This window comes from Ylistrum balloti, unplaced genomic scaffold, assembly GCF_031769215.1.
Source record: "Ylistrum balloti isolate Yb309-2 unplaced genomic scaffold, AGI_CSIRO_Ybal_v1 Utg370024, whole genome shotgun sequence".
NCBI classification, from domain to species: domain Eukaryota; kingdom Metazoa; phylum Mollusca; class Bivalvia; order Pectinida; family Pectinidae; genus Ylistrum; species Ylistrum balloti.
The window spans coordinates 402,077-427,674 of record NW_026782090.1 but is presented as its reverse complement, the minus strand read 5'-3'; the positions used below and the strand labels follow the sequence as shown (position 1 = coordinate 427,674).

Genomic DNA, 25,598 nt, shown 5'->3' with positions numbered 1-25,598 from the left:
TGTGCATGGTAGTAAATCCCCATCACAAAGACGCTAGTTACACGATTTCATCATCAGATCTTTCAATTATTAGATCAGCAAGTGCATCACACTGCATACAGGTAGATACACAACATAGAGTGCTATTTCATGGCAGTTTAAGGTCATCCTCTACAGCAATTTTACATCTACATTAACAATTTATCTCTAAGTTATCTCCCTTTGATTGAATAAAGTCCAGGAATTAAAATTTTGAAGTGTAGACTGATATTAGTTTGTTAAGTTGAAAGCTTGTTTTAAAAGCACTTTTTTTTAATCTTGTGTAAATAATGTAATGGTATATGAGTAGTCATTCTAAAGTGTGTATATAGAAAATATGTAAACCACGAGAGCTAACCATGGAAATGGCTTTATGTTGCTCTTAAACAAGAAATCCTCACAACAGAGTATTTGATGTTTATGATATTGATTGATTATTCTGAGTACATAAAATTATTTCATTTACTGGAGTTTTGCCTGTAAGTTTTGTCACCAAGATGCTATTTCAGTATAGATCTATAATCAAACGTTAAAAAAATACATGATTTTATCTCCAATCAAATATATTGATAATTTTTGGAAACTGGTTAATAGTAAATGGATAAATCAAGTTATTGAAAAATATAAGTTTTGAAGTCTAGGAGCAGAAAATGCAACAATAATTCTCTATGTGTATTAAAACTTCTAAAGCATTACATGAGATTTCGAAACTTTTGAATTGTGATCATTGTACATGAATAACTAGTATGTTGATCCACAGGTAGAGGCACAAGAATGGAATTAATTTGGATAGATACCAGTGATAATGAAATGTTATAGAACCCTGTAAAACAGTTGCAGCTTTAGCTAGGTGTGATATTTTGTTTCACCTTTCTATGGTAGATGATATCATGTGTGAACAGTAGTTTTAATCAAATCATAGATGTTTTTGATGAAAACTGAACAAAAAATGCAATATTTTCATTGTCACACACCTTGTGAATTTAAAATTTGCTTCATTTACAGATTATGTAAAAATGGGACTAAGTTTGTATTCATTGTAGTCATGCTACTGGATATCCAAGTCAGGGCCTATTGTAAAGATATTTATTTTTACTTGTTTACTTGTTCAGGTGATAAAGATTCTGTGAAAAGATTAAATAAAGCCTTTTTTTAAATATATTTTAAGAACATCAGAAACATTAAATATTGTTGCATTTTTCCTTAATATTGAACCAGATTGTTACTTGTATCAGCGACGTATATATACGTGCATCAAGATAATACACATACTTCAATGGTTTTCACTGCATACATTTCACTTGTCCCAGAATATCAATAATTGGTTGTTCTAGGAAGAAGCCATAGTGAGTAAAGAGGGTGAGAAGGTTGTGTGTATCCATGGCAACTCCTCACAATTAACATTGTACAAACTCATTAAAACAGTACCTCATATGATGTCTTTGAAATATGACAATTTTATTTACAATTGAATGTTTTGTCTTGAATTTTGAATTAGATTTCAGATTCAGTATATCAATAAAGTCTGTCTCTACAGATAAAAAAAAATCTGGCTGGCGTTTTTATATCCCTGTAGTTCAAAAATGTACATAGTATGTAGTTTGACTGAATAATATCATTCAACACATTTACTCTGCTATGTGTACACTTCATGTTTGACTCTACTCTTGTTGGGAGTCAAACCCAGATCTTGTGGGTTTCTGTCAATATAAAAATAGGAGTATCAAATTTTATCCATGCCACATTTTTGATACTGAAGAACAGGAAACAAAAATATGAAACATATTTTTTTCCAAATAGAAATCTGCTAGTTTAATATCAGCCATGCTGTCTTATTGTGAACATATGAAAAATTGGACACTGGGGAAAACCCTTCAATATTGTATCTTGTTTTATACAAGCACCTGTTAACACAACAAGCATGTTTCTATCACCAGTGAACACATTCATGGGAGCATGTTTAGTGTGAAGACATACAGGCATTACTTGTCCCCCAAGTGTTTACTGTTCTGGTATAAAGTGTACATAATAAGTTAAGATGGTCAAGTCATTCTGTTGCAGTCGCATACAGCTGTCCCCTTTGTGTATGAATTATACATTACAATTTTTATTACCCGTATTTGAACATTCAAATTGTAATTAATTACAATGAGAAAAAAGTATCAAATTCTTTGACCAAATTAATGACAAACACCTTGAAAATATTCACCAAGTTCTTATATATCTTGAATGGAGTGTCCTGTCCAACTTGTCCAAAACCAGCTACCATACATCAATAGATGTCAAACATTTTATATGATTAAGACATTTTCAAAATATTGCTTTCAACATCTTCATCAAATGTTGATTTGTTAAGATTGAACAAAAAAATCTCATTTGTTTTAAAAAGTTTATTTGACAAAATACATAGACATCAGAAAGACAAATGTCTTGGAGAATATACACCAGGATCGCCTAGCCAGCTTTGTCTAAAACCAGCTCCATTAAACACAAAATTATCCTTTTAACAAATTGCTTTCAAAATTTCATCAAAACATTCTCTTCATTTTATGGTATGGATATTGATTCTGTAAATTGTGAGAAATATCTTCAAATTTATACTGTAATAATGTTTAGATTAACTTTCAAAAAAAATGCAATGAAAGAAAAGTTTGACTTCTCCAAAGGAGCAAATGAATCATAACACAATCAAATTATTCTTTTATAACTGACTGTTGACAATTTAACAAGTTCTCTATCAGCTAGAAGTCAACAGAAATAGAATTATGTTGAATTTTACTGTGTAATAAAATTGTCCTTTCAAAGTTTGACCTCGAGTCTATGATTTCTATTCAGTCTTGAAAAAACATTCTGTCGCAAACCTTTCGTTCTTTATGATCAGATTTCTATTTAATTGTTCAAGATCCTAGAAACCATCACCTTACACATCTTTATCTTTCCAATACGTCTTGGCACATATTCCAAGACATTCAAGAGAAAAAACCATGAAATATCTTTTTCTTATAAAATTGACTCGAGTTGTGAGCCAATTTTGTCATGAACTAAATGTGTCCCCAGAGATTAAATAGGTAGAACCAATGTATAAGTGATGGCTTTTGTGCACTGCCCTTCTCCTTGTTGAGATCTACTTACCTTTAAAGTTTTATGTCGATATTTCTTATAGTTTTTGTGTTATGCTGCAGACAAAATTATGATGCACAGACAAACGGATGGATGGTTAAAGTGACAAATATATGTTCTCCCTCTGGGAAGCATAAAAAAAATCCTTGTGAAAATATCCCCTAAGTAACACAAGGATTCTTCCAATATTCATTTGAAGTAGCTGTAAGAAGCGTTGTTCAAGGACCATGGATCTGATGGTTACTGTAACAAAATTCCTCTGAATATCTAAGTTTAGGGACCTATGGGATCTTACAATGTTGAGGACTTAAGTCCTAGACAAATAACAGCAAGAAATAGATGGATTTCTGGGAGGATGGAGAAAAGTCCAACCACCTGAGCCACAAATCACTGACTGGAAAGTAGCATTGCCACATTTTGGTACTGTTAACAAAGCTCCAGTGTGTGTAAATAAAGAAAATTATCAGTATCACTGAAAGTAACTACACAATTCTTTTTACATATTCAATTTAATAGCACTAAAGAATGTAAATACAATAAACATACACGTGTCAGCACAGATAATTTTCCATACAGTTTAATATTCTTAGTCTTTCCAGGTATAATATCCACAACTTAATAATAGTTAAATTTGTCACTTCCATAACTTGTTGCCAGAACTCCCTCGTAATCTGAAATAAAGCAAGATTAATTATTATTCAGTAGAATACCAAAGCTATCTTGATGTTTTGTAAAAGGTGTACTGCCTCAATTAAAATGATTGAGGTAAGTTTAGAATAAAAAATCAACTCTATTCATTTACACAAGGGGCCAAAAATAGCCCTTCCCACCAACTGGACAGCCGTGCCAGTAAAAAGTTTTGTTCTGCATTCTGACTCAGGTAAACATATTTATAAGTCCATCCCCTCCTTTTCCTCCTGTTTCAGAGCACTAGGCCATACATGTTAGGGTTAACTATGATCCTGATATTTTGACTGGTGATTCGAAGGCATCTTTCATTCTACATACATCACAAATATTTACATCATAGTTTCTTTCTTCTCTGGGTACTTCTGAACCTATTTCAGTCAAATGTTTACCCAATTCAAATACTCCAGGTACATAGGTGTAAAAAGTTCCAAATGAACCAAAATCTTGTCACCTTGAATGTTTGAACCAATTTCAGTCAAATGTTTACCCAATTCAAATACTCCAGGTACATAGGTGTAAAAAGTTCCAAATGAACCAAAATCTTGTCACCTTGAATGTTTGAACCAATTTCAGTCAAATGTTTACCCAATTCAAATACTCCAGGTACATAGGTGTAAAAAGTTCCAAATGAACCAAAATCTTGTCACCTTGAATGTTTGAACCAATTTCAGTCAAATGTTTACCCAATTCAAATACTCCAGGTACATAGGTGTAAAAAGTTCCAAATGAACCAAAATCTTGTCACCTTGAATGTTTGAACCAATTTCAGTCAAATGTTTACCCAATTCAAATACTCCAGGTACATAGGTGTAAAAAGTTCCAAATGAACCAAAATCTTGTCACCTTGAATGTTTGTATACAATATGTATATAATTATAAGATTAAAGTTTCTTTTCATTATATTTACTCATTCATGATTTATTAACTTATATATTTATTTATTTACTTATTTATTGAAATATATGTTCACAAAACAGGAACCTTAAATATTGCATTAAGGGAAAATTCATTTACAGCAGTGACAGTCAGGCCTTATCAACACACAATGACATGCTCAAAATAACTACTAAACAGTACACTAGACAAAATATAAGTGTTCATACCCTTTTGTCTTGTTTGACTTTTTTGTGGGTTTGTCAGAAGCTATGTCTCTACTGTCAGTCACCATTTGTTCATCGGCGTCTTGCTGTTGAGTGTTTTTAAGTGTTTTCTTGATGTTTGTTACCTGAAATAATAACACATTTGTATTTGTAGGGTTTTCAATAGTTTCATTATGTCTTTACCAGTTATTTACCACAAAACCATAAAACATCTTTAATTATACATTTTTATCAGACAACTAATGTTTGCACTTGTTCCACCTGTATAATTTGTGCACTATAAACAAACTTCTCTGTCATCAACTTCATGCTGCATGTGCAGTAAATAAGTTGTTTTTATTTCAACCTGATATCCTGTTCCGTAATTTCTTGCTTAAAAACCTTTTAAAAATATGTAATTTCCTCACTCAACAGGAAAGTAAACAAATATAGGGTTGATTTGAATAATGCTAGAAAGAGTCATTAAAATAAATGAATTCAATTTTAGTAATCCAGTAATACTGACAAAATTCTGAGTCAAAGAGTTTTACTTTAAACCTTTATTATTGAGGAATTGTTTGTTACTAACTTGGAGGCACATCACCAGTCACCTTAATTAACATGAAAAGAATGCCAGCATATAAATGGTTTTGAGTAACAACCTTACGCTTCCTCAACACATCAACATGGCCAGAAATCACACAATTGTCGGAGTTCTTGACCTTTCATTTACATCTTTGTAATCAACAAAACAATGTATATTTTTAAGGTGTTATTAGTAAGAAAATTCTACCTCCTGGTCAATCTTCTGTTTGATTGCTATATTATTCTCCTTGTTTGTGTTAGCTTTGGAGATCTGCAACTCAATCCCTGACAACACTGCCTCACAACCATCACACCTGTACACAAACAAACATCTATATTTATATTTGCATGGTTATGTCATTATATAAACTAATCATCAAGGATTGTGAGTTTAAGGTATGATAATGACATCCTAACACATGACAATTATGATATCATTACTATGAGGACGAGAACTCATAGCTTACCATCAAAACAGGTGTTCCACTTGACCTGACCGCATGGATTATGATAACAAATAATTTATTTCAGTTTAAGTCAAGTTATCATCAACATGTGGATTAAATGGAAAAAAAGCAATGAACTGTCTTTTAATTTGCATTTATGAAAGATATAAATGACAAGAGTTTTGCTGACAAAATTTCAGCATTTATAACGACTAAAAATACCATATCACGATACATATTGTCCAATGCTTAAGACCACGCACGGTCAGTTGTGTCAAACCAGACACCTCTGATTTTCACTTGGGTTACGACAATCTATGCACCAAGCCCTGAGGATCCTTCCTCCTCTGATCTGACGGCTAAACTCAACTTTGCGCTTGTCAACTTATGAACATTATCCCTATGGGTTAACATTTTCTTAACTTATTTCCAGGGGCTGAACAATTCTACTATATAATCCAAAAATCATAGCATGACCAGCAATTCCTTCATCATCCACATAAGACATTTCTGTTAACATTTGTGCTGCTCTCAGGTTTACAATCCTGCTGGATACTAATGCATATAATCCAGGGCCAGGATTAGATATGACAAAGATGAGAGGCTGCATATTTTTCAGCTACCCACCAATCCTGTAGAACATTGATGATTTCTGGGACAGCTTCCTGTCTGATGTCACGCCCGAGTGCAAAGTCCACCTCTAAATGTTGGTTTTTCTGGTCGAGTTTTCCTCGGATGATATCAGCATATATCACCTCAATAATCAGATCCTGTTCAGTAAAAGGTCACAGGTTAAAGGTCACATCTTTATGTATTTTGTATACTTGATATACTCTGATATGAATACTACTTTTTTTATTGTATTACTCATTTACATTTTGTCTTTTTTTTTCCTCAATCAAATATTGGTAGATTATAAGTTGTTAAAATTATGGAAGACTGGATGAAGCGTGGTGTTCATCATCAGTATTCAAGAGACTCCAATATTTTTTGTTAAATGAACATTGCAAATGTACTAAACATGTTTGTGAAATATCCATATTTCAAAATGAACTAATATGTACTACATGTGATTTGCTGGAAACAGATTACATACCAGTACCATGGTGAATGCTGTTCCTTGTGCTAATTGTACAACACTTACTCATATTATATATTTGAATCATTCCTGTAAAACCATTTTAGAACAAAGGAACCCAGAAGATCTTGGTGCCCAACATCATTTAATATTTATTTATTCTTTAAAAGTTAGACCTTTTCCCTTTTATTCTCTTCTTTTCTCTGTATTTGCTTTAAACTATATGAAATTTGGAAAATCTTCAAAGAAATAGCAATATGATTCTTAGTTGCCAAACCCAAAGTGGTTTTGTTTTGTTTTTCTGATCAAACCAAAAATTAGAAGGGCACAACTAAATGAACAAAGGGGAAGTTCATACAAAATTTGATTTAAAGAAAGTGCGATACCAAACTTTCACAGTCAAAATCCAAGATGGCTGCCTGTCGGTGATTTAAATTTTTTTCTGATCAGTCGCAACGTCAGAAGGAAATAACTAGGGACCAAAAGGAACTTAAATTTGAAATTTTGGAAAGTCTACCTTGTACATCTATAGAAACAGCAGTGACAAGAATTGTTTACAGATGGATCACAGACATAGAACAATAGTCCACCTCTGATAATTGTGAGATAAAAAGCATTAAAATATGATGCTGACCATTGTGAAAAGTGAGTGTGTTATCCACAACATCACCAAGCCATCAAGGAAATATAAAGATGTACTTTTGTATATGTCACCCAAAATTAGTCAACAATTGACTCTACCTTTTAACCTCTCACCTACAGCCAACATCCTGGATACTCCAGGTGTTATGATCACTTTCGCTCTCTGCATCCTAGAACATGTCATAGCAAAAATTGAAGGCACAAGCGAAGTTATTTGATTGGTTCCAGGTGAAAAAAAACTGACCAATCACAGGCTAATACGCTCGATTTGAAGATTACCAATGAGCGACACCAAACTTTGAAGCCATTACATTATACTGTTATGCGTTCTCCATATTTGTTTCACGTACATCAAAGGATCAAACTAGTCTTGTGGACAAGGTGTCACATATGGAATCTTCAATTTTGCCATGAAATGTTCCAGGGATGTAGAGAGTGATAGTGAGCGTAACACTTGGAGTATCCAGGATGTCCTAGCCATTTGCCCAAATATGAATCCTCTCATTTCCTGCCATTAAACCAAACTTTGCATATCCAGTCTCCAGTAACAACTTAACATAAACACATTATTATATCAATGTACATCATATCAAAATATAAATGTATTTGGGAAGCACTGTACCTACCTCTAATGCTCTCAAATGTGGAATATCTAGTTCCTTCAACAGCTCGGCATAAGGTATACACTGTGTATGATATAAATATTGATGATATTATTCACCTTAGCTTAATATCCTAGCATTGAAATGTACAGAGAATGTAAGATATATTGTGTCATGACACTATCATACTATCTGGTTACACACATGACCATTGTTGTGACATCAACAACCTTGTTAGACAACACTGAAAGACCTACCCATACTGATGTCAAAAGAGTGGAAAATTAGATATATAATAACTCTGAACAAAATCAATATTTTGGTATTATGATCCAATAACATGTATAGCTATTGCTGACAGGCTGACCTAAAGCCCTACCATGCTTTTTTTTTTATTTAGGTCTATCAACGATATACAGAAATGTGTGTTATAGGACTGTAACACTGTGTGTTAAAAGGTTCATTGCTTAAAATACATCAATAACTTAGAACTCTATTGCATCTTTCTGATATTTTTTTGCATGTTTGTTTTGTTTTTACATCATTGAATGGCCTCACAACATCCATGGTTTGGTGTCAACAGGGATCTCAAGAGTGGAAAATACAGAATGAAACAGAAGAGAGAAAAGAAAACATTAGGATTCCCCAAATGTTGCATTGGGTCAATAGATCTATTTTGATCCCTTGGTAGAAGACACAGAAGAAAACATCCAATTCTGAAGGGTCCCACTTTTAGTCACCTCCTACAACCATGTTTTTTATTACAGCAGACACTATTCTTAGGCTCTATGATGTCCCCTAAAAAGAGGTCGCCAGGATAACCATCCCCTACCTGCAGGAGGTACTGCAACATCAGTTACTTTTATTACCTTTGAATTTGACTTAGCAGCAAGTGACACAATGGTTAGATGTCGTAGTTTAGTTAGCTGGGCCGGAGTCAACTCAGGTAGTGTTGATGCATTTTCTGAAAAACATTATATGTAAATGATTAATTACAAAAAGATATTAATTGGATTTGAGATGAACATGATATATAAATTAACTTTTTATTGGTGAAAACATAGCTCCATCTAAACAGATACAAAACATTTTATTTGGCCAAACTGGAATATAATTATCTTTAGAAAATGTCATTCTTACCTTTGTAATCTTTGTAAGTTCCATAAGCAAATACATTAAGTAAATTGAAGTAAGGAGCATGGGCACCACTTGACAGCTAAAATTGCAAAAACAAATGGTAAGAATATAGTTATTAATTCATTATGATGATTCAGTACATGTCACCTTGTTAATATCATGGCATAAAGATAAATTTCATTCACAAAATACATTATGCTCATAAACATGAAAAGTTATAGAAAAGACAGAATTTTAGATCTCACAGTTAAGCGGTATCTTTTATAGGCTCTTCATTCTTCTGTGCCATGTAACATGTAGCAAATGTTAAAACATTGATTATATACCTCCTGAATGTTTGGCATGTCCAAGAGTTCACCAAACACATAAACGCCTGGGGCCTCAAGTGCTTGTTTAATGAGTCCTACGGCAGCAGCACCTTTCATTGTCTTTGCCAGGAGAACAAACTGTTCCAGGGGGTTGGTGCTACTGCTTTTCTCAGTTGCCATGATAATAATACACAGTGAAAAATTAGCTTAAGAAACTGAAAGAAGAAAAAGAAAATACACTTATGTAACTTACATTGACAAATAAAAGCAATCTGGAACATGTCATAGCAAAATTGAAGGCAAAAGTGAAGTAATTTAATTGGTTCTGGGAGAAAACGATGTTCTAGGGGTGCAGAGAGAGAAAGTGATTGTAACACCTGGAGTATGGAGGATGAAACTGAAAAGGCTTCAAAGAGCTAAGTTTAAAACACTAAGTATATCTGTGTTAACAATAACAGTTTTAGCAGCAAGTATTGTTTCAATCTGATGGTAAGTGAAACAAACCATCACCAAAAACTTTTAATATTAGGTGAGAAGAATTTTATCAGACAGAATAAAGGTCTAACTTCTGTTTAGTCAAGAACACTTGAAAGTCTTTTTGAGGAAGTGATATTAACATATGAAGAAATATGGGAAAAGAATTAAGTGTATATCAATTGTGGAAGAAATGGGATGGAATAATAGAGATATAGTCAACTGTTTCAGTGGTCCTGTGACCTAACACTGTATTTTGAAGGTTGACTCTGTAACCTAATATTGACCAAACTTAACTCTGACCAAAGGTAATGAGTTAAAACTAAATGACATACTGACACGAGAGAAATTGATACATCCTATGCTTTTGAGGACAGTCTAACCACAAAATAGTATTTGTCATATCCTAATATATTCTAACCTGACCGACGTGATAGCATTAACAAGCCTACATTTCATTGATGTTTCAGAGGGATATGGGATCTTTAAGGTGGCGGGAGGGGGGGGGGGCTATTTCCCTAGACTGAAGGACCTGTACCATTGTACCATTGTCACTGAATGTCAATGTAAGAGTGAGATGTCATTATTTGTGTCAGTGCATCTGCTCGGATTGGAACCCGGAACTCCTGACTTGCGAAAGAGAATTTTCTCTAATGTAGCCGGGTGGTATACTCTGGCTAGAATTTCACCAGGACTACATAAATATGCTCATATTACACCGGTGCCAATACATTAATAATCACGAAGAATGTCTATTCAAACCAATACAGCATAAACGGATTTGATACAATGGCATGTTCCCGGAGCTTCCATACCGAAACTTTCGGATGCCGAATCTGTAATATCAACGAGTTTGTGCCAATAGATAAATATATTTGAAAGTAATGTGAATTGCATGGTTATATATGCTATTAATGCATAGAACGTGCGGTATTTATCTATCAAATGTTGACTTACGGCTTATTTTGGAAACAGTCGTACAGTTTCTCTTATGCTCTGTTCTCTATCGGTAAATTTCGATAGTTCATGAATCTCCAGTCGGAACCTCTCTACCGCTCAACTTTCGGTGTTCACTTCCGGTAAGTCATCGGAATACCTCGTAGATGAGCCAGATGATGATAGCAGCAATCTACGCAGTTATTTCATCAGATTATACATAAAATTTAAGAAACTATTGGAGTACACGTATTTACTCGAGCCCTTGGGCTTCAAGCCCAGGCTCTAAGAGAAAACAAGAACATGTCAGCCAGACTTGTTCTATCTAAGGCTTGGAAGCACGGGAGGCAAGTGGTTCAAAATGTTATCCGTAACAAAATCGGAAAGCCGCCAGTTGCCGAGAGGGCAAAGCCTGTTAACATCGGCAAAATCCACCAAGAACGACAGCTTTTAATAGGGAGATTATTTCCTCATCTTCCCACTCGAACGCTGGCGAGTGAACTGCGCAGAAGAGCTGCTACTCGTTTTGCATTGCCCGGTCGACCAACTCTTCTACCTACTTTCGCTTTTGCCTTTGCTGGATTTGCACTCCAAGGTCAACAACAGGAGACTGCAAAAGACGATCTTTCATCAGAAGTCCGAGTATGCAATACTATTAAGTCATTTAACGTGTATTTTCATGTCAAATAACTTCTGCTTTTTATATTTTATCAGGTCTAATGAAATAAAATTATAAGGTTGTATCACTCTCTGGTATAACTATCATCAGGTCCAGGAAAACCACAAATTTACGTATAATTCCAAACTGGCCTATTACACTTTAATTGTGGTATGAATTTATTACTGAAATAGATTTAACAGTAACTTTTGCTATATATTATTGAAACTCGCATTAATTTATGACAAGGTAAGTAAAGATGTTTACTGAAAGTTTTGTTACTTAGAAACTTGATGCGACTGTTGCAGCATAGGTAACTGTACTATCGTAACATTGGCTATATAGGCCAGAAGTGCTGCATGTATTTTCTGTACTTTCCCACACAAATTAATTTTATTTTTGCTGCTGTATGATGTTTCATGATTGAATAAATGTGACTTTGGCAAAAAATTGGAAAAAAGTATAGGTTTAAAGTGATTTTGACTGTTTTTAGTATTAAATCCTTATCCAAATTAAATTCCAGTGTGTCCTGACTTCATCATTCCATTTGTAACTATTTTAACCATAGAAATCTTTAGGTGCCTCCTTTGTTATGGAACATTCAATCTGCATAAACAACAGGACCTTGGGTTCAGTCCTCAGCAAACTGATCCTTGTTCCTACATAAAATCATTGGGATATTGATGAAAATACATGTAGTTAACCTTACTAGGTCTAGCTTCTCTAGCATAACGGTCGTGCCCATACACAAATTCTTTCACAGATGGAAATTATGTTACCTTGGTAAAATACTAATTGCTTCCTACCCGCTCAATAACGAAGAATTTCTCTATAGCTCCAGATCAATTGGGAGGTCATTGGTTTCTATGGCAGAGATTCTGAATTTAATTCCTAGTAGGTGCACTGGAAGAATAATTACCTCTTAGTCCTCAGCTCTATTGTTGTCTGTCAAATGGGTTTTATTATGGCCATCTATCCAGGAAATATTTTTTTCATTGCTATAGTTGATATGCGACCTGTGCATGGGCCTTTTTCTTTTTTAAACCAAAGTGTTGTAAATTCGCAATTCATTATCAGGGAAGAAACATTTCTGTTGACATATGAAGTATGTCTGGTCTTTTTCTGACTTTGCATGTATATGTACTACCACTTTTTCAAGCACTCATTTGAATATGACCTGTGCATTTAGCAAGCAAGCTGTTGAAAGAAACAAGATCTTGTGATATGTACCAATTTCAGTTGGTGGTTTAGCAGTAGAATTTATTCAGTGGCTTGTTTTTGTACCATGCAGTTTCATATGAAGTGTTCATGCTGTTGTGTTTGCATGTACCTACATGTATTATAAATTGTATTTATTGTTCCTGATGCTCTTTAGTGAGTGCTTGGATTTGTATTGAATCATTGATAACCACTAGAAAAAGAGCCATATACATCTGATAGAGCAGGTTTATTAAAACTGGTAAAATTGTGATTCATTTCAGGAAATTTTCCATGAGCACCATGAGAAAGGATCCATTTTTGACAAAGTACAACAACTGTCACTGGGAGTTTTCGACTTGGGGAATCTGATTGGTCAAGGCTGTAATGCTGCAGTGTACAAAGCAAAGTTCAAAGCACCTCAAGATGAAGGTAAATGTAAAATTAGAGAGAAGAAATATTTCTATATTTTAAAATTTTCAATATTATTTGTAGACTTCATTTTTACAGTATAGTAACTTAATACGAAGCAAGATGGCAGTAACTGTGACACCAACTCTTTCGTTCTTACTTTTAACACTCCAATCTTACCAAAACAAAGTGTTGGCGAGGTTGTGTATATCCCAAATCCACTTCAATGCTTCGGTTGCCGAAATATTAGTCATCTATCTGATAACTGTAAAAACAAAAAGTTTGTGCTAAATGTGGAGTTGTGAGCCATGAAGATGGGTCAGAAGATGGGTTTGTGATGGTCAGACTCACTGTGCGAACTGTGGTAGGAGCATCCAGCATATTCCAGAGATTGCTGTGCTTGGTGCAAGGAAAAAGAGATCTTTCGTGTCAAGTGCATCAAAGCCTTCTTCGACACAGTCATCACGAACACCACCATCACCATCAAAACAGAATGAGAACCCTCAATCCCCATGAAAACCAGCTCCCAATCAGAAAGTGAAAAATCAGACTGTGCAGAAAATCCAAATTTCCTCACAAAGAAGGAAAAAAGGGTCTGATGACCCAATTCACGCCTTTCATATGGAGTACCAGGTAGTTACTTCAAAATCCTCCAAGATCTCTATCAAAGCTGTCAAACCCACCTTAGGTTAAAGAAGTAGTCTAGTTATTTATCTCTATTTATGTTAGTAAAAATGGATACAATAAGCCAATGGAATTGTAGAGGTCTTTGATCTAATATTGATGAAATTCTCTGACTGTCTCCAGAACATAACCCTAGTGTCCTACAGTGGTTGGGGAGCTGATAGAAAAATTTTGCTAAGACTCTATAGAACTCTTAGACGATAAAAATTAGACTACGGTTTAATTGTGTATGGATCTGCTAGACCTTCATATCTCAAATCATTAGACACTGTTCATCACTAGGGTCTGAGGCTCGCTCTTGGAGCTTTTAAGACTGCACCTATAGCAAGCCTCTATGCAGAGGCTAACATGCCATTACTATATAGCTGTCAAAATAAATTGGCTTTGAAATACACCATTCATGTAAAGTAAAATCCCGCTTTTTTACTTCTATTTGATCCAAAATATAAAACCTTGTTTCGAAACAAGCCAAGCTAATGATAAGGTTGCTGCGGCCATGGTTTCACAAGATGAAACTTATGGATGCTGACTACTGAACAACGCCTCAATATTCGCGATGGAAGCGCAAGCTATCTACCTCGCCCTTGAATAAATTCAAACAAAGTAACTAGAGCTGTTATCCATTCAGACTCTTTTTCTGTTCTACGAAGTCTCAGCAATAGAAATATCGAAAATATTTTCATTCCTAATACATTAATACTATATCATGAACTTGCCTTTAATTTTTGTTTTGCTTTTTGCTGGGTTCTTGGGCACATGGGAATACCAGGCAATGAAAAAGCAGACCGTGCCGCAAAGGAAGCTTTATCGCTACCACCTGTTGTTTTTAAACTTTACTTTACTGATTTTAAACCATTTATCAAACAATTTTTAACAGCTCAGTGGCATAATGAATGGAATCAATATACCAATAATAAGTTGCATTCTGTAAAACCTATCATCGGTGAATGGTCTCCATGCTATAGAGACAACCATAGAGACGAAGTTGTGCTTGCCTGTCTTCGGATGGGCCATACATACCATACATATCCATATATGTTAAAAGGTGAAAGATAATCCTCAGTGCAGAGGATGTGATGAGTCATTCACCATCAAATATTTTCTATTGGACTGCATTGATCTTCTGTCTTCTTGAGAAATTTTTTTCGTAATGTTACAAGTCTAAAGACCCTTTTTGAAGCTGTTGAGATTTCTAAAATTCTGTGTTATCTGAAAGATGTTGGTCTTTATTATAGACTATGACTTATCATTTTAATCTTTCGGCCATTTAATACAATATACTCATTTAAGATTTTCAGCATTTGTCTTTTACCTTTCAGTTTGTTTGGTTTTTTTCCCCTTTTTAATTGCTGTGTGTTTCACCATTTGATCTTTAATATGTTGACGAGCTGTTAAGGCTGTTATCATAATAATTATAATAATTATTATTATTACGTAGTTGTCCTACCTCCAGAAAGTGACACGGAAAATGATGCCTTCCTAGATGACATCAGGAATGGAAATGATGATGACTCTGACTCTGTCTTTGACTCTGACTCTGACTTTGTTGTCCTTGGAGACTTATCTGATCAGGAGGATGAAATGGCAGATGATTCTCTGGTCATTTGTAGTTCAGGTGAGAATCTCAAAAAAATGATTAATTCATTCATTCCAGACAAAAGCTTCTTTACTCAAATAGAAACGAGAGTACTTGATGTAAACCCTTTGATTAGGGAATTCGGAATTCATTCTGTCGATATTTTACAAACTGAAAAATCAAATTGTGATGCATAAACAAGGGCAATTTTCTAAACCTACACCTCTCGTGCAAACCTTACTAATGAAGAAATTCAATGATTATGAAACAAATTAAGAATGAACTTGTCAATGAAATGGGGGTAAGCACACAATGCATGTATGTTGATTGTATCTGAATAGAATTTCATATTACAACTTTGAAAGTCATCACAGCTTGTACTGAGCAACGAAAGTATGTGAAGTGTGTTTGTTTCACTTCCCTTGAAGAAAACACATAAATTGGATTAAGTTCATTGTCATGTTTTGGTTGAAGCAAACACAGCGTCAGTAGTTTGCATATGGAGGCAAGTGAAAAATTATGTGACTTTGTGAGTAGTAAACCATAATCTTGGAATGTTACCATTGTGTAGGGGCACAAGGAGAGACCACTGTAACAGGTCCTAGCCTGGTGGAAGAACAAGAGGAGACAACTTTTCCCGATCCTCACCAAGAACAGGAGACTGATGACTATAACCTGGCGATAAAAATGATGTACAACTATGACATTGAGTCCAATGCAGATGCCATAATGTGTGCCATGCTAAAGGAAGCTGTCCCAGCGAGGTGGTTGACTGTCAACCAAGATGATAATGCGCTCTGGCAAAATGGGTAAACTTTATAATATAAGATATTGTGTCTGGTAAATATTGTGCTTCACTAGATAAATTATGTTATGGTAAATATTGTAAGTGTCCTGACACAATCAAATATTTTTTGTTAGATATTGTGTCTGGTAAATATTGTGCTTCACTAGATAAATTATGTTATTATAAATATTGTAAGTGTCCTGACACAATCAAATATTTGTTGTTAGATATTGTGTCTGGTAAATATTGTGCTTCACTAGATAAATTATGTTATGGTAAATATTGTAAGTGTCCTGACACAATCAAATATTTGTTGTTAGATATCATGAATGTTGTTCACTTCAAATATTACAGAAATCTGCATGTGTTCAAACCAGAAAAAACTTGTGTACAAGAAACACATGCACAGTTCAGTTTATAACAACACCAGAGTAGCTTACATCTTGCTCTTCATCTTAGAGATACAGAGTTCAGGGTTAAAGGGTAAAATATCACTCTTGACCACTCGTAAATGATAGTAAAAAGTTTCATTTTAGGGTCAGGGCTGAATGGTCAAGGATTGCACTTGATCACTTATGTGGTTTTTTTTCAGGAACCGAGTTCGCCTGAAATCATTACCAGCCCACCCCAATATTGTTGAGATGTTGGGTGTGTTTGTAGACCCGTTACCAGATCTGCCCGATGCCTTGGATAACTATCCAGCTGCTCTCCCTCAAAGACTGAACCCTCAAGGCCTTGGGCGTAACCAAACAATGTTCCTTGTGATGAAAAAGCAAGTTCTTGAATCATTTCTTTAATTTTCTGTTTGATATTGGTAATCAAAAACATAACTTGCCTTGTTTTTGAAAATTTATTTGTTGAAAAATGTCCTTGCTGAATAGATTTTCCAAATTGTCACTGTTTATGTGAATGATGTGTGAAATCAGGGTTAACTCATGAAAATCTGTCACAATTCGAGAATACCTCAGGAGCCTGTGAAAAGATCTAAAGACTGAAATGATGTAGAAAAGTGGCACTCAATTACGATTTGAATGTTTTAGGAATGTTGTGAAACTTTACTTTCTTGAACAACTCTGTTTTATTTCATAATAAGTTTTATCATGGTTGGTTTGTAGGTATGATCTAACACTGAGACAGATTTTAAGGCAGGAGGAGTTATCTCCCCATATCAGGTGTCTGCTTCTCTGCCAGCTGTTAGAGGGCTCAGTTCATCTTAAACAACACGGAATCGCACACAGGGATTTGAAGAGCGACAACATCTTATTGGATTGTCATAATGGTGATTGTTCAGTCAACTAATAAATGTTGATTTATGAATTAATTTGCTCTTAAAGAATTCCACCAAAATCAACAGATTTATGTGAGTCATTATATCTGGAACTGCTTATGTTACCATGAATGTATGATATTGTTATCTTTGAAAACAGTCCATTACAAGATCTGAAATTCATTTAGAAAAACAGCTTAAATATTGATCAATAGATACATGGAACAGACTCAATGGAAACAAAAAAAGGTAGCAATTGTTTGAGAATACAACAACTGGTTTATGTTTAGAGTGTTACTGCCATGGCATGTTTATTCCAAGATTTTATTACATATCAATCCCGTCTTGTGTGATATGAATACATTTTTTTCTGTTTTAGAGGGCACTGCCCCTCATCTTGTGATAAGTGATTTTGGATGCTGCTTAGCTGACGAGGAGAATGGTCTACAACTTCCGTACCCCACTATTGAAATTAACAAAGGAGGAAATGGAGCATTGATGCCACCAGAGGTAGTTATATATGGGGTGTGGCATTAAAGCAGAGACGGAAAAGGAATTATCAGATATCAAACTACGAAACATATTATCTTGTAATTGAAACAAGTAAAACATTTGCTGTATTTCTTATTTGTGTCAGCTTATTCTGGGATATTTTTAATGGAAGTTTTAATTGCCCTATCATATATTGTTCAGTAAGTATCATCTGTCCTGTAACATGCCCTGAGTGGCATATAATAATGTTGACTCAAAGTCAATGCTAATAGTAGCCCAAGGAAATAGCATGTGTTGATAATTCTGCCTGACAAGAATATCCCTGGTACATAGGATTGGTTTTATTTCTAGACATTGGCTTATTTCTGGTTTTATTTCCAGACATTGGCTTACTTCTGGTATTATTTCCAGACATTGGCTTATTTCTGGTATTATTTCCAGACATTGGCTTATTTCTGGATTTATTTACAGACATTGGCTTATTTCTGGTTTTGTTTTCAGACATTGGCTTATTTCTGGTTTTATTTCAAGACATTGGCTTATTTCTGGTTTTATTTCCAGACATTGGCTTATTTCTGGTTTCATTTTCAGACATTGGCTTATTTCTGGTTTCATTTCCAGACATTGGCTTAGTTCTGGATTTATTTTCAGACATTGGCTTATTTCTGGTTTTATTTCCAGACATTGGCTTACTTCTGGTTTTATTTCCAGACATTGGCTTATTTCTGGTATTATTTCCAGACATTGGCTTATTTCTGGATTTATTTACAGACATTGGCTTATTTCTGGTTTTGTTTTCAGACATTGGCTTATTTCTGGTTTTATTTCCAGACATTGGCTTATTTCTGGTTTCATTTTCAGACATTGGCTTATTTCTGGTTTCATTTCCAGACATTGGCATAGTTCTGGATTTATTTTCAGACATTGGCTTATTTCTGGTTTTATTTCCAGACATTGGCTTACTTCTGGTTTTATTTCCAGACATTGGCTTATTTCTGGTTTCATTTTCAGACATTGGCTTATTTCTGGTTTCATTTCCAGACATTGGCTTATTTCTGGTTTTATTTCCAGACATTGGCTTATTTCTGGTTTTATTTCCAGACATTGGCTTATTTCTGGATAAAAATGGTTATATACCATTAGTATGTGATTTGTTATTCCTTATCGTAATGTATGCTATATTTTTGTAGAGTTTCATGTTCCTAAGCTTTTTAGGAAAAAGTAATCAAGACTCTTAAGCTTTGGTTCTGATTAATAGTTTCAATATGACAGCTGCCATTTTATGGTATTTTAAACAAATTTTCATTAGTCATCATTAGAAACAGAATTTCTTGCAATATAGCTAATGCAGAAGTTTATTTTTCATGTTTTATTTGTCGGTGTTACAGTTTCATCGAATTAGAGTTAATTACTGAATTGTGTAGACTTATAAAACCATCAACTAAAAATGCTTCGTGGTCATTTACAGATATCTTGTACAGCACCAGGACGTAATGTAAAACTGGACTATAGTAAATCTGACCTCTGGGCAATTGGATCACTTGCTTATGAGATATTTGATCAAGATAACCCTTTCTATGGTGGAGCAAGGATCACAAGGAAATTAGACGGAAGAACTTACCATGATAGTGATATTCCATCAATGTTAGGTACTGGTGCCTGTGTTCAGTTGAAAGTTCAATTTATACCTGTTACAAGATTTCATTTATAAAGGGGTTTTATAGAATGTCAGCGTGAGACATTCCATGACACTTGACATTGAAATGATTGAGGTTTCCTTACTATTCAGCAATCGCTTGACATCAAGAACAACTAATACACTTAAGGCACAATGACCACTACCCAAGGACCCTGTCTCTTACAAATATAAACAAGGCACAATGACCACTACCCAAGGACCCTGTCTCTTACAAATATAAACGAGGCACAATGACCACCACCCAGGGACCCTGTCTCTTACAAATATAAACGAGGCACAATGACCACCACCCAGGGACCATGTCTCTTACAGATATAAACGAGGCACAATGACCACCACCCAGGGACCCTGTCTCTTACAGATATAAACGAGGCACAATGACCACCACCCAGGGACCCTGTCTCTTACAAATATAAACGAGGCACAATGACCACCACCCAGGGACCCTGTCTCTTACAGATATAAACGAGGCACAATGACCACCACCCAGGGACCCTGTCTCTTACAAATATAAACGAGGCACAATGACCACCACCCAGGGACCCTGTCTCTTACAAATATAAACGAGGCACAATGACCACCACCCAGGGACCCTGTCTCTTACAGATATAAACCAGGCACAATGACCACCACCCAGGGACCCTGTCTCTTACAAATATAAACAAGGCACAATGACCACCACCCAGGGACCCTGTCTCTTACAGATATAAACGAGGCACAATGACCACCACCCAGGGACCCTGTCTCTTACAGATATAAACGAGGCACAATGACCACCACCCAGGGACCCTGTCTCTTACAAATATAAACGAGGCACAATGACCACCACCCAGGGACCCTGTCTCTTACAAATATAAACGAGGCACAATGACCACCACCCAGGGACCCTGTCTCTTACAAATATAAACGAGGCACAATGACCACCACCCAGGGACCCTGTCTCTTACAAATATAAACGAGGCACAATGGCCACCACCCAGGGACCCTGTCTCTTACAAATATAACGAGGCACAATGACCACCACCCAGGGACCCTGTCTCTTACAAATATAAACGAGGCACAATGACCACCACCCAGGGACCCTGTCTCTTACAAATATAAACGAGGCACAATGACCACCACCCAGGGACCCTGTCTTTTACAAATATAAACGAGGCACAATGACCACCACCCAGGGACCCTGTCTCTTACAAATATAAACGAGGCACAATGACCACCACCCAGGGACCCTGTCTCTTACAAATATAAACAAACACACCTATTCTTTGTTTCCTTTCTAGACATTTTTACTTTGATTTCATTGTTATATAGACAACTTGAGGTTGATGTTTAGATAACAAAACGAAAAAAAACAATATGGAGCTTCTGATTAATAAGTATTTCATTTGTTTAATGAACCACTGATAATTTTTAATGAGCACAAAGCATGTAAAAGATGAATTTGTATAGCATAAATTATTTCATTTTTATCTCATTTTGATTCTCTCCTGAAAGGTGATGTTCCTGATGTTGTCAAGTTTTTGGTTCCAAGGATGCTTCATCGTGATCCAGCTCAGGTAATATAGCTTGGAAAAAATGAACTGGTCTTTTCTGTGGTTCCTGTGCTTGTGTTTTCTGTACTAATTTGTTGTTAGGTGGTGTCGATGTATCTGAAGTAGGATTTAATATGTGATATTCTTTTGGTAAAAACGTTGCAAGCAATGTGAGATATGCAAATTTTAATATTAAGTTTTAAATAAAGATTGCTGCTGATTGGTCTCCTGTTAGCAGTATATAATGATTGTACAGTATTTCAGTGAGCTGTATGTTACGGCTAGCAATTTGTTTATCTGTTATAGAGACCAGAACCAGAAATGGCTGCAAACCTGCTCCAGATTTACCATCACTTCCCAGAATGGTTACGTCCTGGAAACACACCATCAAAGCAGCACATCACTGAAAACGTGATGTTACTTGTAACACAGATGTTAATTGGCTGGAAGTTAAAAGGTGAAAGGTTATATACAGTGGAGAAACAGCTACAACTCACTTTCCTGAGAAGACTGGTCATCTCAGATTTGGTGCATGCTTTGGCATATTACCATGGAAACTGACTTACAAAACACTTTCATTTTGTGATTTCAACTTGTGAGAAAGAGCTTTACAGATTATATTGAAGAACAATTCTACAATTTTTAGATTTGATGATCTTTGAATTTGCTTTAATATCTTTACTATAGGTAAATGTATGATATGTTATATTTTACTTTGCTTGTCATGTAAGAAAAACTTTGAAGACAATAACTTCTGAAAAATCATTTCTATAAATAGACTACCATGATGTGATATACTCTACTACAGAGGTGTTAGACTAAAATTATTATCTGCATTACATGGAAAAAATATAAATATTATTGAAAAGTATTCTTATTGAGTAGAGATAAGATTCTGGGATTCTGTTATTTCCCTTTAGTTATTTTTATTTTACTTGGAGAAATAAACCTCGCTTTGTTATTGATTTTAGGTTGTTGTTGTTTTGTTGTTTTATGTAAGATGCTGTAGCTGTGTACACAAGCACATTAAACAACTGTAACAAAATGTAGTCCCAAATCACACCAATGTCAAAAGGCAAATTATAAAAAATTTTAATTTCTATAATTAAGTTGTATATTAGGGCGAGGATGACAAAAGAGTGAGGTCCTAAAAGCAGTACAAATTAAATAAGATATAATTTGTCTTGTCAACTTTGTTATTCTTATAAATTTTCACATGATGCTAAATTAGGTACTCTTCCGTTTTTAAACAGATTCCATATCAAATTTAACTTAACCATGAAATGTGAAAATAAAAAATCTGTTGCAATAATTAGTTTTGGAATAATGTGAACATAGAATTAGCAAGCATGGTGGTAGAAATACCATTGTATTTGTTGTCACCATGAATTGTCACCAACTTTGACTCTGGCATGTACTGTAAAAGACATTTCTGTATTAGGAGTGTGTAACAAGGTGAATGACAATTCATTACTGCACTGTACAACCTCCCAAAAAAAAATAGACTAGAGAAAATATAAAGCATGTGAACAGTTATTCTTGGGTGAGTTCAGCTGTCATTCCCACAATTACGAACCTTATTTCTAAAACATGGCAATGAATCAATTAATTATACACAATTACCAGTGTGTGACTGATTTTACAGTTCACTAGCTCAGGTTTTATTTGACTACAATTCACATGTACACATATAACAGTTCAGCATACACATCTGTAAAAATATACCAGTGTTTACTCATCATAGGTGACGGGAGTTATTTGGAGATGCAGACAGACATGTATATGCATTATATTTACAGGAAAATGAGATTTTCTAAATCCACGATCAAATATGTAAAAATCTTCTCGATAACCAAAAAGCCAAGGATGATGATATTAAACCTGTAGCATGCTAGAATGATATGAATGACATTAACCCACTTTCAAGGTCACAGGTATCCAATGTGTTAAAATGATGAAAGGACTTCTTCTCTATAACTAAAAAGTCAAGGGCCTTGATACTGGGCCTGTGGCTTGCTTTTTCAACAAGCAATATGTCCAGAGTAATGCCAGTTATGTCGTGCTTGTAGAAAAAATATGATTTCAAATTTGAAGAAAATGTCTTGATGAACAAACAATGTCCTCTATATAAGATGAAGAACAATTTGGCAATTCATTTTAGGCCTGTTTTGCCTCTTTCATATATAGGTCTTTATAGTCAGATGACCATTAAGTCTCATGGGCCTCTTGTCCTTTATACTGCTTTGTTGTATGAAAACACTACTACATGTGTATAAACAGCCCCTAATTGATTGCAAAATTTATACCTGTAAATTAATCTACACAATAGTTATTATTTTATCTTCATTTAAATAAAAAATAATAGGGGCAATATATGAGCTCAACCATAAATCTCAGTGGTATTTTAATACTTCAGTGATAACTCAAAAGTGACAGATAAGTATAGAGTTAAAAGAGAAGAGGTTTTAGGTGTTGATAGGGTGTATGTAATATGGTGAAGGAAAAAGAGTAGAATATATGACATGCTGAAGGGGGATGAGAGGGGTTACATAGAGGTTGAGATATGTTCAGAAGTTGTTTGAGGTAGATATAGTTTATGGTTTATGGAGAGAGTACAGAGGAGATGGGATATGTTTCTGGTTAGAGCACTGTACGGCTGGTAGGTAGGTTATGGATGGGTTGATAAAGGTATCAGAGTACAGTAATATAGAATTCATAGGCAGGGTACTGATAGCATTTAGTGTATAGCCTTGTGAGGTTAGTAGGCAGGGTACAGATAGCATTTAGTGTAGAGCCGTGTGAGGTTAGTAGGCAGGGTACAGATAGCATTTAGTGTAGAGCCGTGTAGGGTTAGTAGGTACGGTACAGATAGCTTTTAGTGTAGAGCCTGTAGGGTTAGTAGGTACGGTACAGAGAGGTTTTAGTGTAGAGCCTTGTGAGGTTAGGCAGGGTACAGATAGCTTTTAGTGTAGAGCTGTGTAGGGTTAGTAGGCAGGGTACGGAGGGGTTGAGATAGGTTTTAGGGTAGAGCCGTGTAGGGTTAGTAGGCAGGGTACGGAGGGGTTGAGATAGGTTTTAGTGTAGAGTCGTGTAGGGTTAGTAGGCAGGGTACGGAGGGCTTGAGATAGGTTTTAGTGTAGAGCCGTGTAGGGTTAGTAGGTATGGTACAGAGAGGTTTTAGTGTAGAACTGTGTAGGGTTAGTGGTACGGTACAGAGAGGTTTTAGTGTAGAGCCAGGTAGGGTTAGTAGGCAGGGTACAGAAAGGTTGAGATAGCTTTTAGGGTAGAGCCGAGTAGGGTTGGTAGGTAGGGTACAGAGGGGTTGAGATAGGTTTTAGGGTAGAGTCGTGTAGGGTTAGTAGGCAGGGTACGGAGGGGTTGAGATAGGTTTTAGTGTAGAGTCGTGTAGGGTTAGTAGGCAGGGTACAGAGGGGTTGATATAGATTTTAGGGTAGAGCCGTGTAGGGTTGGTAGGCAGGGTACAGAGAGGTTGAGATAGGTTTTAGGGTAGAGCCGTGTAGGGTTGGTAGGCAGGGTACAGAGGGGTTGATATAGATTTTAGGGTAGAGCCGTGTAGGGTTTATAAGCAGGGTACAGAGAGGTTGAGGTAACTTTCGGGGCAGAGCCGTGTAGGGTTGAAAGGAAATGTGCAGTTTCTGTTGAGATTTTTGTGTAGAACACATACAGTAAGGAGTTAGGGTATGGAGAGGTTGAGGTAGGTTTTGAGGGCGAGAAATGTAGGGTCAATTGGGAGGGTGCAGATAGGTTTCTAATTATTGTGTTATAAGGTTGAAAGGCAGGGCATGGAGGGGTTGAGTTAGGTTTTGAGGATGAGTATTCTATGGTTGATAGGAGAGTCTAAAAACGTCGGTTTAGGCTGGTAGAGAGAGAGTACAGGGAGATAACAGTCGGTTTAGGGTTGGAGTAGACTGGTATAGAGAGTACAGGGAGATAACAGTCGGTTTAGGGATGCAGTAGACTGGTAGAAAGAGTACAGGGAGATAACAGTCGGTTTAGGGTTGGAGTAGACTTGTAGAGAGAGTACAGGGATATAACAGTCGGTTTAGGGATGGTGTAGAATGGTAGGGAGAGTACAGGGAGATAACAGTCGGTTTAGGGTTGGAGTAGACTGGTAGAGAGAGTACAGGGAGATAACAGTCGGTTTAGGGTTGGAGTAGAC

The 25,598-nt window shown here is 35.6% G+C and overlaps 2 protein-coding genes across 2 annotated transcripts; one reads left to right on the top strand and one right to left on the bottom strand.

Annotated features, from left to right (window-relative positions):
* Positions 1 to 2,393: 2,393 nt before the first annotated feature.
* Positions 2,394 to 11,669, bottom strand: LOC132548719 (COP9 signalosome complex subunit 7b-like). Its single transcript, XM_060212598.1, has 9 exons — positions 11,137 to 11,669; positions 9,724 to 9,920; positions 9,401 to 9,476; positions 9,130 to 9,224; positions 8,285 to 8,344; positions 6,566 to 6,708; positions 5,701 to 5,806; positions 4,932 to 5,053; positions 2,394 to 3,809 (listed from the first exon to the last, which is right to left on the bottom strand). The coding sequence occupies exons 2-9, from the start codon at positions 9,883 to 9,885 to the stop codon at positions 3,773 to 3,775; spliced, it is 801 nt and encodes a 266-aa protein (XP_060068581.1). The 5' UTR covers positions 9,886 to 9,920; positions 11,137 to 11,669; the 3' UTR covers positions 2,394 to 3,772.
* Positions 11,289 to 22,384, top strand: LOC132548718 (serine/threonine-protein kinase Pink1, mitochondrial-like). Its single transcript, XM_060212596.1, has 10 exons — positions 11,289 to 11,757; positions 13,255 to 13,402; positions 15,504 to 15,680; positions 16,213 to 16,450; positions 17,021 to 17,200; positions 17,544 to 17,707; positions 18,075 to 18,205; positions 19,656 to 19,836; positions 21,381 to 21,442; positions 21,725 to 22,384. Exons 1-10 carry the CDS (start codon positions 11,419 to 11,421, stop codon positions 21,977 to 21,979), a joined length of 1,875 nt encoding a protein of 624 aa, XP_060068579.1. The 5' UTR covers positions 11,289 to 11,418; the 3' UTR covers positions 21,980 to 22,384.
* Positions 22,385 to 25,598: the final 3,214 nt, after the last annotated feature.